General features: G+C 39.1%; 1 protein-coding gene across 15 annotated transcripts in view; it reads right to left on the bottom strand.

Annotated features, from left to right (window-relative positions):
* Nucleotides 1–706: 706 nt before the first annotated feature.
* The window catches only part of GK (glycerol kinase), a 42610-nt gene continuing 25468 nt past the window's right edge, over nucleotides 707–17848 (bottom strand). For 2 of the 15 annotated variants that reach the window (XM_088668729.1, XM_088668726.1), the window contains 9 exons: nucleotides 16595–16673; nucleotides 15343–15439; nucleotides 15008–15092; nucleotides 13599–13719; nucleotides 11452–11595; nucleotides 10760–10840; nucleotides 5332–5418; nucleotides 4389–4405; nucleotides 707–3420 (listed from right to left, as the gene is read on the bottom strand). In XM_088668729.1, coding sequence (XP_088524855.1) covers nucleotides 3397–3420; nucleotides 4389–4405; nucleotides 5332–5418; nucleotides 10760–10840; nucleotides 11452–11595; nucleotides 13599–13719; nucleotides 15008–15092; nucleotides 15343–15439; nucleotides 16595–16673 — 735 coding nt within the window. In that variant the 3' untranslated portion in view covers nucleotides 707–3396. Of the gene's footprint in view, nucleotides 3421–4265; nucleotides 4406–5331; nucleotides 5419–7959; nucleotides 8113–10759; nucleotides 10841–11451; nucleotides 11596–13598; nucleotides 13720–15007; nucleotides 15093–15342; nucleotides 15440–16594; nucleotides 16674–17848 lie in introns of those variants that run through there. The other 13 variants (XM_088668732.1, XM_088668728.1, XM_088668738.1 and 10 more) reach the window with 8 other exon arrangements.

The raw sequence follows: 17848 nt of genomic DNA, 5'->3' as shown, positions 1-17848 counted from the left end.
AAGTGTAACTAGCTCAAGGTCACCCAGCAGCTGCATGTGGAGGAGCGGGGATGTGAACCCGGTTCCCCAGATTACGAGTCTACCACTCTTAACCACTACGCCACACTGGCTCTCTTAAGATATAAATGCAACAATTCAAGCAAATATATTTCTTATTTTAAAAATATGTTAACAGTGTTGGTATAATTCTTTGATTTATAACTTATTGAACTAGATATGCAAGACATATACTGGGTGTGTGTGTGGAGTGAATGGCTACTACACTCTGATGTACAGGAGGTGGCATGCTGCCATCTTAGTTCTTGAAATGCTAGGTAAGAAAACAAACAAAATTGACTTACAAGTTAACACACCATGTTACTTTAAGGCAGGGGTCAGCAAACTTTTTCAGCAGGGAGCCGGTCCACTGTCCCTCAGACCTTTTGGGGGGGGGCTATATTTTGAAGGGGGAAAAATGAACGAATTCCTATGTCCCACGAATAACCCAGAGATGCATGATAAATAAAAGGACACATTCTACTCATGTAAAAACACACTGATTCCCAGACCGTCCGTGGGCTGGATTTAGAAGGCGACTGGGCCGGATCCGACCCCCCGGCCTTATATTTGCCTACCCATGCTTTAAGGCAAGAAAAACAGAATCCCAGGATGAGATTTTGTGAAGTAGAATTTGCTTTCCAAACAAACAAGCATTTACACACTTGAATAAGATTTCATTTTAAATTTATTCACGGCTTCCATTGCAAACATAATTGCAAACAAGATTTAGGTCATTTTAAGTCACATGTATTCTCAGCAGTGCAAAACCAGCCAGTGTTGCTGTTACATAGTTTCCATGTGCCCATTTAAATTTGAAGGTGTCACAATATATAGGGGGTAAAATCACAATAATCTTTTCACAAAAAGTGAACAGTTAATTTAATTCTGTTTTGTAGGAAAAAAGTAAGTACATTTTACAAAATTGCAATTGTAATTATAATCTCACAAAAATAATTTAATGTCCTATATACCCCACCCCACCCCAGAAACTGTAGCTGAAACTGCCTATCACACATTGTTTACCAAAGCATCAGCCAAACACATATGAAGGCAGCTCAAGAAACAAGTGACTTCCAGGTTCTTTTACCGTTTACTGTTTCAGCATTTGTTTGGAAAAAGGGGTTAGTATTTGGCACTTAACTCATATCTTTAAAACCCAATGTTATCACACACTTAACACCCTAGGTCTGTGTCCATTCCATTGACTTCCTAGGAAAAACACAGTTTATTCAGCCTGCCACACACCTGCCCCCTGCAAGCTCTCCCCTTTGACTTTCCTCTGAAAGCTAAGCTCATGGAAATAAGCAGAATACCGTACATTGTAAGAGAACAAGGCTTTCCCCTGCAGGCTTGCTAAATATGGTCCAACCTACACGGTGCCTGTGCAAGTTGTAAGGCTAAGATGTGGAGTTTTACAAATCCTACTACCAAGTTCACATGTACAGAAGTTCTGACACAAACCAATATTCCAAACTGCTTTTGTAATTACATTTATCAACATGCTGAAACATTTAAAACCCAATTTACATTTAAGGGACAACGTTGTCAAGAGAATTCTAGAATTTACACCAAGTGCAGAATGCGCTGCAGCTTCAGAGACCATTGTTTTTAATTTTCATTGCACTTGATGAAAAGGCATTGATATTAAGTGTCCTATAAAGACCTAACATCCTTTGAATTTCCAATGCTTAATGTTATTTCCCAAATGTTTTTTCAAACACACATATTCTGTAAGAGTGAAGACAAAGTCACATGAGACAGACACAGAAACCATTTGAGCATGCACATTCCCTTTAGCTCCCAAGTGCACATACTTAGAAATACATATCAAACTTTCAAATCAGGCAATTTCATGTTAAATTTACACCAAGCCCTCTTTATTTACCAAAAATAATCTTTTGTGTGAGAATTTATAGCAGGGAGTAAGCTATGTCATTTATCCACATAGGAGCTACTTTTTGCAGCCATTTTTGGGTACATTCCAGCAATCTGAGGCATCTCAAAGGACAAGGCAGACTGGATCCAACACGTTCTTATGTCCAATTCATTTCAGAGATGTGGAAATCAAAACTCCTTCCAGCTACAGGCAGCATTGGCAGCAGAAGAAAAAGATAATGTGGGGGACATATCTGGGAGGACCAGAGTGGCCTTTGATGAAACCCTGTTACATTCAAGATTTGAAGAGGGTTTTTCTCCTTGCTTGCCTTTTCTAATATAGTTCCCACTCCATTATTCTGTTCCTTTACAGCATTCCAATTTCAGCAAATGGGATACAGAGAAAAATAGGATGGTGGTGGTAATGATGGTAAAGGCAGAAAAGGGAACCAGGCTGTGAGCTGACAGGTGTTTTTACTGATATATTTTATTAAGAAAAGCAACAATTCCCTCCAAAGATTGTAGAATGGATCACTTGAAAATGTGTCAGCTTAGCTTTGACGTTTTTGGCTAGCAAGTAGTGCTTTTGCTTTGATGCCTAAAAACTTACACTTGCACCCAAGACGCAAAATTGCCACTGTCCAGAATGTGGATATGCTAAGAGGCAACTTTTGGTCCTGAACTTTCCCATCCCTACACCACCAGCTCCAACACATCCAGACAATGGAAAGGTTCGTTTGGACTGCACCTGCTGCCCAAAGAAAACATGACAAGTCCTTCCAAGACTATTTAATCTGTATCTTTACACCTTAGCGTAGTACTTCGCATGTGGAGCTTCTTTGCTGCTTAGGTCTCTGGCTTGCTAATGTAGAGGTGAAAGCACATATATTTAAATCTTAAATACACGTTTGGAAAAATAATCTTGTTAATTAACTTGTGGCACTTTCAGGATTTAGGGTCCTCATTACTGATGGACAATGCACATGAGCAGAAGAGAATAAATCAGTTATTCAGGTTTTAGTATAAGGAAAAAGCACCATTAACTGCTTCAATATTGACTGATGACGATACAGACAGGCGTTGCTCCATTGGTCACTAGAGAGATAGCACTGGCAGACACCATTATGGGTAATTTTCTAGGAAATGAAAAAAGCCATCGTGACTTTACAGATGTGCATACTGTACCAAGTTTTTAAACCATACAGTTGACAATAATATCACCCTTTTCTTTGTGGCAATTTCCCATGCCGAAATGTATAAAACAGGTGATGATGGTTGAGGAAGTTAACGAAAGGTTTGCATCCAAGTGTACATTTAAGTAGGGAACATGTGGCAGCAATGTTGTGTGTGTTCCTCATTCCACGTTCAAGTCCTCTCCTATAAATCCATGTTATTTTGACAATTAACCAAGTCAGAACAATCCCATGACATTGGAAGAGAGCACCAGATTCTCTTCGTATGCTGCAATCTCCTGGAAATCCATTAAGGAGCCTCATTTGCAATTACCTTAAATAGAAAACATATTGTCAGGTGTTGAATACTTCTTGTTGAAAAAAATGCAATGTTTATGATTACTTTTTGAGGAGAGGTTTAGCTAAAGGCAGTTCTTTCTTTCTCTTTTTCGGGGTGTATGTGGAGAAAGAAAAGGAAAGTCTTCATATGGGTATTACCTCTGAAGAGAGAGGCAATCACAGTATGGAGAACAATTAGGGCTTAGTCCAGTCTCTGTCAAATCTTTTGGAACATAGCCTCAAGATTTGATTGTAGTAAAGAATACAAAAGATGGGTCTGATATTCAGAGGCAAATTCCAGTGGCAACTTCTCCTGCACAAGTCTCATTGAAATGATTGAATTAAGCTATACAGTAGTAGGTAAATTCTGGACAGGAAGCCCATTCATGCCCCACAAGTCAGCTAAAGGTGAACTGATAAAGGTATTAATATTCTGCAAATGATTTTCTCTATATCATGGGAAGAACACTGCACATATCTACTACAAACCTACAAACCACTGGTCTACTCTAAAGTGAATTACGGCTTCATAATATAAATTGCAATGGGCTCACTGCCTTGAAAAAATAAAACACCACCCATAGAATTTAGATTGTGCACTGAAACATACTGTACTAGTCCCATGCAGATGACGCTCATCTGTCAGATCTGCTGCAAGTACACAATACATGAAATTCCCTCTGCTATTTGTAACATACTAAGTCATGTAAACAAGCACAATTAACTTAACTTATTCTCTACAGCATGGTACAGCCACTGTAGTGTCCTCCAGATTTTGTTGAACTTTAACTTCCATCAGCCCCAGCCATAAAGGTCAGGCATCAGGAATTATGTGAATTGTAATCCATCAACATCTGGAAGGCTATTCCTGCATGCTACATCACTCCAAAAAGGAGTAGTACTTGGGGTGTTTTTGCTGCATATGTACACTTTTTCAGTAGTGATCCAGACTAATTAGCTCACCAAATATTCTCCACAAGCTGCAAATGAAATGAAAGTTTATATCAAAATATTGAACCACCATGATCTTTTCAAATCTTCTCAAATGTGAGACCCGAATCTTATCACTAAGTTATATATATAAACAATCGGAAGCATTTTTTAAACTTCTTTTTTAAAACATGTAAAGTTTTTCCTTTCTTTTTCTTTTTTATGATTTATGCTTTTTATATGTTATGTATTATTTTGAATATAATTTTGGAGAATTATATAATTATCTTTTGTTTGGAGATTTAATGATTGAATTTTTTTTCTTTCTTCTTTCCTCTTTCCCCCCCGTTATCTTATTTGTATTTGTTATATTTTAAAGAATATATATATATATATATATATATATATATATATTTATATATGAGATCATCAATATAATTTGTTTGAGGGAAATTTAAAAACCAACCAACAAACAAAAATGCACACTCTTTTAGGAGACAAAATCTTTTTGATGTTAATGATGGTTTGACCTTAACAGTGTGCTTGAAATATCAGCAGGTCAGCTTTGTAGAGTTGCATGGGAACAATAGCCTGTTTGGCTCACCCTAAGCATTTATTTGCTGGTCCGGAAAGTTCTAAAGATTTGCTCATAATGTCTGAAAACGCTGATTTCTTAAAATAAATTATGTAGCTTTTGAGCTTTCAAAGGATAACTGGAATGCATAATTTTGTTGTAATAAGTAGAAAATCAGAACCTATAATCATGCTAAAGAAATAATCATGGCAGTGTGGCTGACAGCAGAAGTCCTACAGAAAATGTTGGTTCCAGAGAATCTTAAATCAATGTCTTGGGAAGCTGTAGCTATTTGTGCCACTGTTTATTCAACATAGAACAAGAATACTGAAAACAAAAGGAAAACAAACTAGCAGTGATAACCTTGTAAAAATAAGCTAGTTCAAATAATAATAAACTAACCTGAGATGTACTTTGCTCCGATTAACATTAACAGGCTATTCATTATAAAAAAGCCCAAAGGCAGACTACAGAAGATACTAGTTTCACCTGATGTCATCCAGTAGGAGAGGTTCCAGTCAAGCAAATCAAAAGAGAGATACATGTAAATTGCAAGATTTAGGAATCACATAAATAAATAAAATTAGAAGAAAGCAGCGACATTTGCATGCTACAGATAGTTTTATTACACAGTAATAATTAGAGCTGAGCCAAGCCTTTCTGCTTATATTCCAACTTTGCATCCAATGTCAATATTCAATGTGATTTAGGCAAAGCCAATCAAATATTAATAAAGCAGACAATACAGAACTCCAAAACAAAGCTGATGTTAAGTATTTAAAAGATTCTTCTAGAGAGAATGCATGGGTGATGGAGGAGCATGTGTGTCTCCACCCACATATATATTCAAAAACACACATGCTAATGTGCAATTTAAGAACTACAGGCACAGGCCTGCACATGCAAGTCTCTCTTCAAAAGAGTAAGATTGCATGAACAAAGCCTAATGAATGTGCAGTGTCCCTTGGGGTACCTCCTTCAAAGAATCTGCTTGCTCCATCATCATGCATATTACAACCTCAGTAAGCGGAATATGTATCTACCACTACCCAGACTGCAATCAAAAGCACAAAATAGCAGTATTTACCGGTATTTCACCCAATGATCCCTTACAGATGTGCTAAAACCACTGGCTGACAATATAGTGTTATCTAATCTAGAATGTTTTATACATGGATACTAGGCAACAGTAAGGTCAAGTAGCAACTTGACTAGTTGAGCAACATACATTCTGGGATAGTTCAGTCAGTAGAGCATGAGACTCTTAATCTCAGGGTCGTGGGTTCGAGCCCCATGTTGGGCAAAAAATTTCTGCATGGCAGGGGACTGGACTAGATGACACTCATGGCCCATTCTAATGCTACAGTTCTTTGTTTCTATGATGAAAGCTGCCTTCAGGAACAAAAACTTGCATCTAGTTCAATGGTTCTCAAGCATTTACATTCTAACCCACCTCACACCAATTTTGCTGATTAGGCAACAAGCTTTTCCTCTCTATATAAAAGATACCCTACTTAGTAATGTGTCACAACGCACTCAAAATGGCATCCCTGACCCATTCAAACATTCTTGTACATAGCATGGAATACCCAGCATGTATTCCATTATAGTCTTCTTGGTATGTTACCAGAAGACTCAAGTAATAGCCTTCAAAACAATGAAGAGCTCGCCCAAAGTGCTCTGCAACCTCTTTCTTTGGTACACAAAGAAAGCACCTAAGGTTTAGTTGATCCATGGTGCATTTGATGCAGTTGCTCCAGGCCCCACAACACCCAGAGCCTGGTACCTCTTTTACCCACTCTATCCTCTATCCACCTTGCTACCCACTCTACCTCTTACTTCACTGTAACCTTTGTGGTTGCATGCTAGGCCATAGCAGCTCCACTGCAACCACAGTGAATGCTTAGGAATGCCACATGTGAGAGTTAATGAGACTACAGTATAAACAAAATAGTAGTAACCAACAAGGCATTGTTTCTTGACTCTCACAAACTTCAGCTCTCACAGGAAAAAGAGAGGATATGGCAACAGATACCCGGTAGTTATGGGGAGGATTCCTCCTGGAGCTATGGGACAAGGAAATTAGTATCTTGAGGTGGGGCACACCACAAGACGAGGGAGAGACTGGTTTGTTGTTGTTGTGAGGACTCACCTAATATGATGACTGCAGGGAGAGTTGTATAAAAGACTTCTCTAACTTGCATCTGAGATGAGGTGTGTGTGAGACACAGTATCTAAAGAGAGGGACACACACACACACACACACACACACATATGTATGTATTGGGGGGTGCCTTTATTGAACTTCATAGTGCAGCCTTCACCACCTTGCCACATCATATTACTTAAAAGTTTTAGTCTGCTTGGGACACAGACAACAAGAGAAACTAGGTGGCCTTTGCTTTGATTTTTATCTAGGAAAGGTTTATGTTTCCTATGATCTACCAAAACAGTGGCAAGTCTCCCTACCCCCTCACGACAACCTTATGAGGTGGGCTGGACTGCTGGGCTGGGATACAGTGACTGGGCCCAAGGTCACCAAGTGAGCTTTATGGCTGAGCAGGGATTTGAAACCAGACCTTCCCAATCAAACACTGCAATGATGATGCCTTTAGAATTACTTTGCAAAATAAGATAGCATGAGTTTGGAAAAAAAATGGGATCTCATAAAATGGCAGCCTTAGAGAAGACTTGAGTCGCTTGCTAGAACCTGAACAAAAGCTCCATGAAGGACAAAAAGAGAAAAGTAAATATGTTCTTTGATAAAAAATCAAGGCTTCATAATTCATTTTGACGAGGAAAAATATATATAATTAGATAGCACCCCCCCTAAACTTAAGCTATTAAAACAGATTAATTTTTAGATTTCTATCTAGATCTTTAAAGGTGATATTACTTCTGAGTACACATGTGCAAACTATACTAATTAACTATGATTTCACTGAGATACTAACTTTAGAAATAGTTTCATGCTTTGCTTCTGGGCATTTCATTTGATTTAATTGTGAATAAAACACAACACCCTATAAAGCTGGCTTCTTCCTTGTTTTATTGCGCACATTCATGAGGAGAACCCTGATGCCCAAAACAGGAAACACAGACTTTGTTCTTCCTCTGCCTCAAAATCTTCCTCTGCCTCAAATTCTTGTTCTATTGGTCTGGGTCTACGTTCAGTGTGTGCTGCTATATTGATGGGATGAAAACATAAGACAGAGTCATTTTTCTAATCTCTAAATAAGCACAGAGGTTGCCATGTCTGCTAGCCATTGCTAAACTGCCTTTAAAGTGCACTGTCACTAAGGTGGGCTATAAATGCAATATCTATGCAAGATAACTTAAGAGAATTAATATATACACATATGAAATCAGAACACAGAAAGAGCCAGTGAAGACTGAAACTTAAGAACAGTGTAAGTGTCATTAGCATTGGATACCATTGGCTTGGTTCACACATAAACACCATAGTTAATGTTCAAATACAGTAAAAACACCAAAGTCCCTGCTTTGTACTGGGGAGTCAAGAAACAAACTGGGCTACCACTCTTTGGAGTGAAACAGACCATGAGATTGTGTTCCTTTGTAATGAAAAGCCAAGGGTTATGGTTTGTTGTGCTTGATGTAGAACAGCCAGGAGTGGGGGTAGAAACAAAACGGTAGCTTTTAGCACCATGGAATTTGCTCCCTGTATACAGATGAGTGCAATCACAGAGAACACCCTTGCCAGAACAGGGCCTCTGCTGCAGATCTAACCATCACTGGTGATAGGTACCATTTCTTGTTCCATTGCTTCGGGGAGGGGACTACTAGAATAGAGACCTCACCTGTGTGCACAGTGAAGGAATAAATTTAGGCTCCTGCCCAGTTAGAATAGCACCAAGTGATTATTTCCAACATTGGAGGAAAGGGTGTGTGGGAAAAGGTCATGCTCACAGAGCTACTGCCCCCCATATTATCTCGAATGCCACCACGTTCAGTAGAGTACACTTGAATGCAGCAGCTGTTTCTGTTGCAAGATGGAGCCACAGGCTGGATGTACAGGACACATCTGAGTGAACATTGTCCAGTATTTCTCAAATCTTTTCTCTATTCATGGGAATACTATACCCTCTCTCCTATTACTGTGTTGCCCTCAACTTTTACTGTTTAGTAAGAACATGGACCTTTAAATTTGAGTTTCTTCTTTACATGCCCATTCTAATGAAGAAACAACCACTAGAAACTTTATTTACTTAACTAAAACTCCCCTCTCCAGCTGTTAAGGCTTTAAAGAAATAAAAAGCCATAGGTTTTCAGTAAGTCCAAGGACTCCTTCCACCCAGAAATCGTGAAGTTTGAGAACCTTTGATCTAGTTTATGCAACTTCTTCCCGTTGGCTGAAGGAGCCAATAGTTTATTATTTTCTTCAGATTTCTTATTATAATGCATCTATAACAATCTAATGATAAAGCACAGAAGTCTGTGCTTCATCATTGTATTTTGTTCATTGTATTTTGGAGAAAAAAAGCTCAAATCAAATCATTACAGTTTAAGGCTATAATTCTAAGCATACCTACAAGGGGAGGATCTAACTGATAGAAATAGGACTTGCATCTCAAATTTGCATACTTTGGATCTCATTACAGGCCAGCTCTTTAGTGCTATTTTGTATATAATGACCTGATTATCACATCACTTCAAACCATAGTTTAAAACAATTGGTTGTACCCAATACTAGTCCTATTCAGAGAAGACCCATTGAAGTTAATAGGCATGGCTAATTTAGGCTCAATAATTTTGCTAGGTCTACTCTTGAGTTGAACTTAATTGGATACAAAGCTTTGGTTTAATGTAAACCAACACATGCTGCTCAAAATTTCCTGTAGCACTCCCTCCCTCTGCCTACCCCTCCAACTGAATCTGGACTCCAGAGTCTGGCTTGTTATATTGTCAGAATCTAGACTCATTGTTAGTTTCTCTTCAAGGATTGTTCTTGACTTACCACTGCCCATTCACCTTGTACTATGGTTTAATGTAATGTGTGAATTGGGTCAATGAAATGCAGCCAACGTTTAATATGTTCAACATGAGAGTTGGGATATATTATTCATGAGACTTCAATAGCAATCTATAGGTCTCAGAATCAGTAAATTTTGTTCAACATACACTTTTCTATTCTGGTTGTAATAAGCCAAATTATTTCAGTCAATGTGGGATTGCAAGCCCCTTTCTGCCTTTTGCTGACACAGTAGATAGGACAGCTTCTCTTATTTAAAATTAATCCTACTTGATAGCATAGTATCCATAGATTGGTCCTACACAATTTATTTACTATTCTCTACATGTGAGAATAATGTCCCACAGAACCTCTATTTCACTGGTTTCAAATAACTTTTTTTAAAAAGTTTTTAAAAAAGGATTAATACCACTCTCTCTTTTTAGCATTTGTTCATATATAAACATATTTCCTATTTGCAAAATGTATATGTAAGTCTGCTTTAGACTGAGTTCCTGATGCCATATAAAATTATCAAAAAAATGTTAACTCAGGCAAGAGGAAGCAGATAGCTATTATTTAGATGTTGCCAGGTGCCATACAGTTTTCTCTAGTCTCTATATACTTGCCTAAAAGCATTTATAATCGAGTTGTTCCATAACCACCTGTTATGGAAGTTAGAACTGTTTAAAAAGCTGTGTATGTTCTTTGCTGCAGCCAGTTTAAAACTTTATCTTCAAAAAACATAGGTAAGAGGAGCCTCTGTTTACAAAAGCATTAATCACAAAAGGTGAGCGACATTCTTCTAACAAAAACTCAGCATAACTTTCACAAGCAGGAATAATTGTAATGGCTTACTGTCTACTTGTGGTTCTGTTGTTTCCCAGCCCATTGACTTCTGAACAGCTTTCTTCCACCTGGAATAGCGAGACTCGCTTTCTGAAACCGCAAGGAAATTTTTCATCCCAATTTATAACCTCTCTTTTCACATATGTCCTGATGCAATGTTATCTAGTCATATGACAGGGGCTGGCAACCTAAGGCCCACGGGGGTCATTTAACCGGCCCACGAGCCACCCCTGAACCAAGCCACCCGCTCGGTGATTCCCTGCACACTGTGCTAAACTGGTGCGGCTTGGGGATTAGCTTCTGCAGCGCTAGAAATTGCATCTGCGCATGCGCAGACGCCAGAAATCACGGGCGCGCGCGCGATCTGGCCCACAAAGGGATCTCCGCTGCAGTAAACTGGCCCAGGCGAGGTAAACCTTGCCAATCCTTGTCATATGAGATCTGGACTGGTCTTGTTAGTCACATCTAAATAAGAGTCTCCTGAACTCTTTATCAAGTGACAACAACAGTCAAACAAAAGTGTGAAAAGCATCAACTAGAGGCAAGTACTTTTAGCCCAGAACACATCTGCACTCACTCTAGTCTAATTATACCAATGGAACAAACTGCACTAGTTCCTCTAAGTAATGTGAATTGGCCCAGGCCCAGCATGGGCTTATGAATGCCCGATAATGGATAACATATATTAGTTTCTTCCTTACCCTCAGGATTGATCTGTGGCTCAAAACGTTCACTGGTCACTGCCGTAAAGTCAGCAGGATTCAGACTCCAGACTCCCACTCCTTCTGCAGCTCCTGCTGCCATGGCTGCTCCCAGTGCAGTGGTTTCAGGCATGGATGGTTTTACTAATAAGCCAAAAATGAAGGTAGAGTGTTTATGGACTGCTTTACATAGCAAGGTATTTATAGGATAATGAAGTACAGTGGTGCCTCGCAAGACGAATTTAATTCGTTCTGTGAGTCAATTCGTTTTGCGAAAAATTCGTCTAGCGAATCCCATAGGAACGCATTGAATTTTTTTTTACTTTTTTTTTGCCCATAGGAACACATTAATTGAATTTCAATGCATTCCTATGGGAAACTGTGATTCGCTAGACGAATTTTTCACAAAACGAATTCATCTAGCGAGGCACCACTGTAATCACTTTTTAAGTGAATTTAGATCACCAAGCCGCATGCTTATTTTGTTTTCTCAATTTTCATCTTTAGATCTACAAATGCCCCTCCTTATTTCTAGTTCTTCTAACTGGCCTAATGCAGAAGAATAAATGAGAATCTGATATATATATATATATATATATATATATATATATATATATATAATTAAAAAAAGAGAGAGCAGCACTGGTTCTTAAGAAACAAAGTAGAGGAAATTGGTAACAGCTGTAAAGATCTTAATATCCTGGATATTATTGCAATTAATTAACCCCAGGGTTATTTTGCTTCCAGAGATTTTAATAAAAGATGAGTAAGGAGAAAGGGCAAGCTTTTGTCGTTTAAATAATATCTTAAGTTTGAAATAGTGCACGGGTCAAAGAATTCCTCCCCCCACAACACATGCCCAAATTTAGAGTAGTATTCAACCAAGTTTTACTCATGAGTATACTTGTTGAAAGTAACTGACCTCTCTTAGAACTGTTCATAAATTTTAATGGGATTTTCTCTGAGTAAAACTAAACCTCACCCACACTTCCTTTTGCCCTGCTGCTTCCCCCATGGAAAATGCATGGTTTACAGCTGAATCGCACCAAATGGCAATTGGGTTTTCTGTGGATTGCCTTTTGTTCTGATTCAGTGGTAAACACCATGTTTCCCCAGGGAAAGCTGTAGGGCAAACACAAAACTATTCAGACCCATGCCTATAGGATGGGACAAGCGAGAAACCTCTTGGACCAGTGCTTTCTAGGCAAAGGACGAGCAGAAAAGTGTGGACAAGCCCTTAGTTGAATGCTCCCTAGTGTCTGTTGCCTTGTATTACACTCATCCAATTTAATGTTTACACCCAACTCATTAGAACTACAGGTACCAGTATATAAAGGTAGTTCATATGCTGCTGAATTTTGAACTTTTACAGATGACATCAAAACCAGAGTTGCACAGCGATATTTACTGAAACTGTCATGATAAAAAGAGGACTTGGAAGACATACATAAAATAGAACCCACATAAGCCAGCACACTATTGTGAATCTCTGTACATCTATTGTTTGCCGGGCTGGGGGGGGGGGCATTCCATTAAAAAGCCCCTTTGCACAATTCATTTAACAGAGAACTTGCTTCCTTTATCACAATTCTGTGTGTGTGTGTGGGGGGGGGAAGTGGGCGAGGAGAGGAAATTGCCTTCCATAGCAACCTCTATAGCAGGAGGCCATGCTGCTACCATGAAAAACAGGGAGAGCAACCTGCCTCCTTCTCCCGAAGGAAATTTGACAGGATGATGGGACACATATTTTAAAGAACATTCTTTCTGAGAAAGAACATTGTTCAGTCATGGTTGAAGGACACATATGTGAAAGGCTCGTTCTAACCGCACGGAGAGGAGATGAAAGTAGTCATTCTCCACAGATCCAGAATAACACAGGAAGATAAAATTAACTGGCAGAAACACGTATGCAGATGTAGGCTTCAGTTTTGTATTCAGGACGCCAAACTTTTTATGACTTTTTTATGACACAAGTAGTTCTGAGCATCCTGCTGTATCAGCTGCTCCAAGAAATACTTCCAATATAAATCTTTAATTGAAACCTTTTCAAGGGAGAGGAAGGCAAGTTATCTTGTCTATTCAAACCGTCATACTTATTTGGCCTTGTAAGTAATAATACTAAAAGCACCAGGAGAATTATTGCTTACCTACTGGAATACAGAGAATATCAGCTTGAAGCTGCATAAGGATCTTATTGTTGGTCATTCCTCCATCGACTTGTAACTGTTTCAACGGTATCCCAGAATCCTTATTCATTGCATCCAATATCTTAAAACAGAACCATGTCACACATTTCACACAAATCTCTTCAACAGGAAGAAAAACTCTTTGGATTGTATCTAACGGCTGTGCAAGCAGAAGGCAGCTTGTGCAATGAATCTCTCTCTTTTACTCTACCTGCCCCTGCACCCTGTATCCTAAAAACCTTCTCCAGAGGGTCAGGGCCACCCAATAGCGGGGGCTGTATCACAGAAGCCTGCAGTGGGTTGAAGGAATTGCTTGAAATCAGGTGAAGGGATTGTCCCAGATCCCTTCAGGTAAAGTAACTCTCCCTCCAGCTGCAACCTGGTACCACACAGCCCCCCAGCCCTGGTACCACACAGCCCCCACTATTCAAAGGATTTATGTGACTATCTGCAGAAGGGTTGTTTTTTTTGGGGGGGGGTATTGCAGGCAGAATAAATATAGGAAACAGCCTGGCTGCACAAGCTTCTTTCTGCTTGGGCAATAGTGGGATACAACTCTGTTATCATTATGAACCTGCTAGTACCATAGCAGGAATCTGACTGAAGTTCCTTTTAAATTTAAGAAGTATACACAAGGATGCCCTATTGCCCTATTTGAACATAGCTGTTTAAAGAAATAAAAGTTACAAGGCCAAACTAGACATTATAATTTATTTTGTAGAAAAACCATGCCCTGAGGCATATGCTGGGGGTGGGGAGAGAGAATTGAAAGTGGGAAAAACATTTTGAGCAAAAATCCCAGAAGATGAAATGTCCTACAACTCAAAGGCATTCAGATATGGTGGCCCATGGAAATATATCTTGAAGTCAGAGACACCCATGTTTGTGTGTTTGTTTGTGTGTGTGTAGTTTTAGGGAAGAGAAAGATGTTCCACATGTTTTAGAGTTGAAAAACAAAGATTTTAAATCCATGCTCCAGTCTGTGACAATAATTCTTCTCAAGGTATAAAAATTAGTCTCATGATACTAGAATCTCCTGCTTAAGACATTATGCTGCCTGAGGCAGAACAGCAAATACTATGCCCTGCCCACAGTCAAGGTGCATAGTGTCCAAGGTTAGCCAAGTTATTTTGGTACTCGAGGCAGACAATTCTATAACTGCCTCTCCCTGGAATTAAAAACACAGCAATAAATTAATAATTAAACTTCCACTGCTCTTTCATGGCACCCAAAATCAACTGCCTCACACTTAATCATCTGAATCATACAAACCACAACTTATTATTATTATTATTATTATTATTATTATTATTTTAAAAGAAGTTTGCCACTACCATCAAAGCAGCATTAATTGCACCCTTCATCCATACCTCTCGTGTTTGGAAGCAGACAGCCTCTAGTGCAGCAAAGGCAATGTGGTTTTTATTTGTAAACTGAGTAAGGCCACAGATGATTCTGTAGAAGGAAAAAGGAAAGCAAAATATACCATCAAGATTAAACAAACCTTCTTTTAAAGTCTCAAGTGGCTGCCACAGTACCCCTTATAACGTGTGCACATTGCCCTCTCAGCTGGCAGAAAGTGTATATTGGCAAGATGCACAACATCCCACTGTGTATCTGGCCTAATTACTTAATAATGAATAAAATTAAATATTGGCAGTTCCTGAAATTCTTTAAGTTAAAACATTTGGTCTGATATACCTACCCTCTTGCACTGGGTTCCCAGTATGGTGCATATAATCCTGAGAATGCTGGAACAAAGTAGCAGCCATAAGAAGTGCCCACTTCAGCAGCAAGCTTCTCTAAAACCAATGCCAAAATAGAGTTTGTTTGTTTGTTTCAGCAGCAGGAGCAAATAACATTTATTGCTATTTATTACACTTGTCAGTTGCTTATTACTCAAAAGTTACAATTAAAGGTCAGATTGTCTAGAATTTTTTTTAAAAAAAACAAGTAAAATAAAAAATAAATCCCAAATTTATGAAACGTTGTCACCCAGATTACTCCAGTAAATAAATATTGGACTAAGGAAAATAGGAGTCCCAGTTTTAATTATTTACAATTATTTAATTATTTACAATTGTGTATCAACAAGAAGGGACCCAGGTGGCGCTGTGGGTTAAACCACAGAGTCTAGGGCTTGCTGATCAGAAGGTCGGCGGTTTGAATTCCTGCAACGGGGTGAGCTCCTGTTGCTCGGTCCCAGCTCCTGCCCACCTAGCACTTCGAAAGCACATCAAAGTGCAAGTAGATAAATAGGGACCGCTCCGGCGGGAAGGTAAACACCGTTTCCGTGCGCTGCTCTGGTTCGCCAGAAGCGGCTTAGTCATACTGGCCACATGACCCGGAAGCTGTCTGCGGACAAACGCTGGCTCTGTCGGCCTATAAAGCAAGATGAGCGCCGCAACCCCAGAGTCGGACACGACTGGACCTGATGGTCAGGGGTGCCTTTACCTTTACCTTTACCTTTATCAAAGAACAAGAGCATTCCTGGGCATCTAGCAGCATGCCCAAAAGTAAAACCCTTGTCTTCAAATAAAAGAGAAGTCTTGCACAACAATCCTATATATGTCTACTCAAAGGCAAGTCCCACTGAGTTCAATGGGACATACTCCCAGGATAACAGCCTTAGTGAATGATAGCACTGAAAACTCTTGCTATTTTTTTTTAATAAAAAAACCTGTTCCTACTAGCAGTATCCAAGTAAGATATTCTAACGTAGTGATTTCTATTTCCAAAAGCAATAAAAGGATGCAAGACTAGAAATCTACATATATCCATTTAAACTCATACATCTCTTCCAGACATTTGGTTTTATAAATGTCACAGAATATTACCAGTTTTCTAAAACCAAGTGCATGCCACAGTTAGTGTCCTTAAAACTGATATATCCTAGGCAAGGGGAAGATCAAGCAACTCTTCAACAAATTAAGCTACTCCAAGTTATTGATACTCACCAACTTCATTTGAAGACTTTGCAATGCCAAGGTTGTCTCTCAGCCAACGTACAACCGCACCAGCTATGGCAACAGAGCCCTAAATGAAAAGGGCAAGTTAATGTGTTTTGTTATTTCACTCTCACTCTTAGAGCAAATCATGAAAGGCAACACACAAAACCATGGCATGCCTTTTTCACAGTTTTGGAATTCTTAAAGGTGCTGGGCTCATAATTAAGGGGAGTCCCAGACTTAAAATAAGATACCGAGGATGTAGTCCCAGAAACATACATTATTAGGACAGGCGACAAGAGTAGTCACAGATCTGCTTCATAGCCTGTAATGATTTAGTATCACCTCACCTTTAGCACAAAACTTTTCAGTGCAGTTAATTCACATAGTCAGCTACCAGTCATCAAGCACAAAGCAACTCAATTTAAATAAAATAACAGATATGCATGTATGAACCAGCCTCTACCAAGTGAACTTTTTGTGGAGTTACAGAACATTGCCCTGTGACATCAGAGACACACCCCCTACCCCTATGAGTAGCTATATAACCTTTAGAAGACATCTGAAGGCAGCCCCATATAGTGAAGCTTTTTAATGTGTGTTGTTGTTGTTTAGTCGTTTAGTCGTGTCAGACTCTTCGTGACCCCATGGACCAGAGCATGCCAGGCACTCCTGTCTTGCACTGCCTCCCGCAGTTTGGTCAAACTCATGTTCGTAGCTTCGAGAACACTGTCCAACCATCTCGTCCTCTGTCGTCCCCTTCTCCTAGTGCCCTCAATCTTTCCCAACACCAGGGTCTTTTCCAAGGATTCTTCTCTTCTCATGAGGTGGCCAAAGTATTGGAGTCTCAGCTTCACAATCTGTCCTTCCAGTGAGCACTCAGGGTTGATTTCCTTCAGAATGGATAGGTTTGATCTTCTTGCAGTCCATGGGACTCTCAAGAGTCTCCTCCAGCACCATAATTCAAAAGCATCAATTCTTCGGCGATCAGCCTTCTTTATGGTCCAGCTCTCACTTAATGTGTAATGTTTTATTATATCTTTATATATGTTAGAAGCTGCCTAGTGTAGCTGGGACAATCCAGTCAGATGGGCAGGGTACAAATAATAATAATAATAATAATAATAATAATAATAATAATAATAATAATAATACCTACCAATAGCACCTTAGAGACCAACTAAGTTTGTCATTGGTATGAGCTTTCCTGTGCATGCACACTTTTTCAGAATAATAATAATAATTATTATAATATTGCCAAAA

Source organism: Zootoca vivipara, chromosome 4 (genome assembly GCF_965207765.1).
Source record: "Zootoca vivipara chromosome 4, rZooViv2.hap1.1, whole genome shotgun sequence".
Lineage (NCBI taxonomy): Eukaryota > Metazoa > Chordata > Lepidosauria > Squamata > Lacertidae > Zootoca > Zootoca vivipara.
The sequence above is the reverse complement of the archived record's forward strand: the minus strand, read 5'-3'. Positions and strand labels throughout refer to the sequence as shown.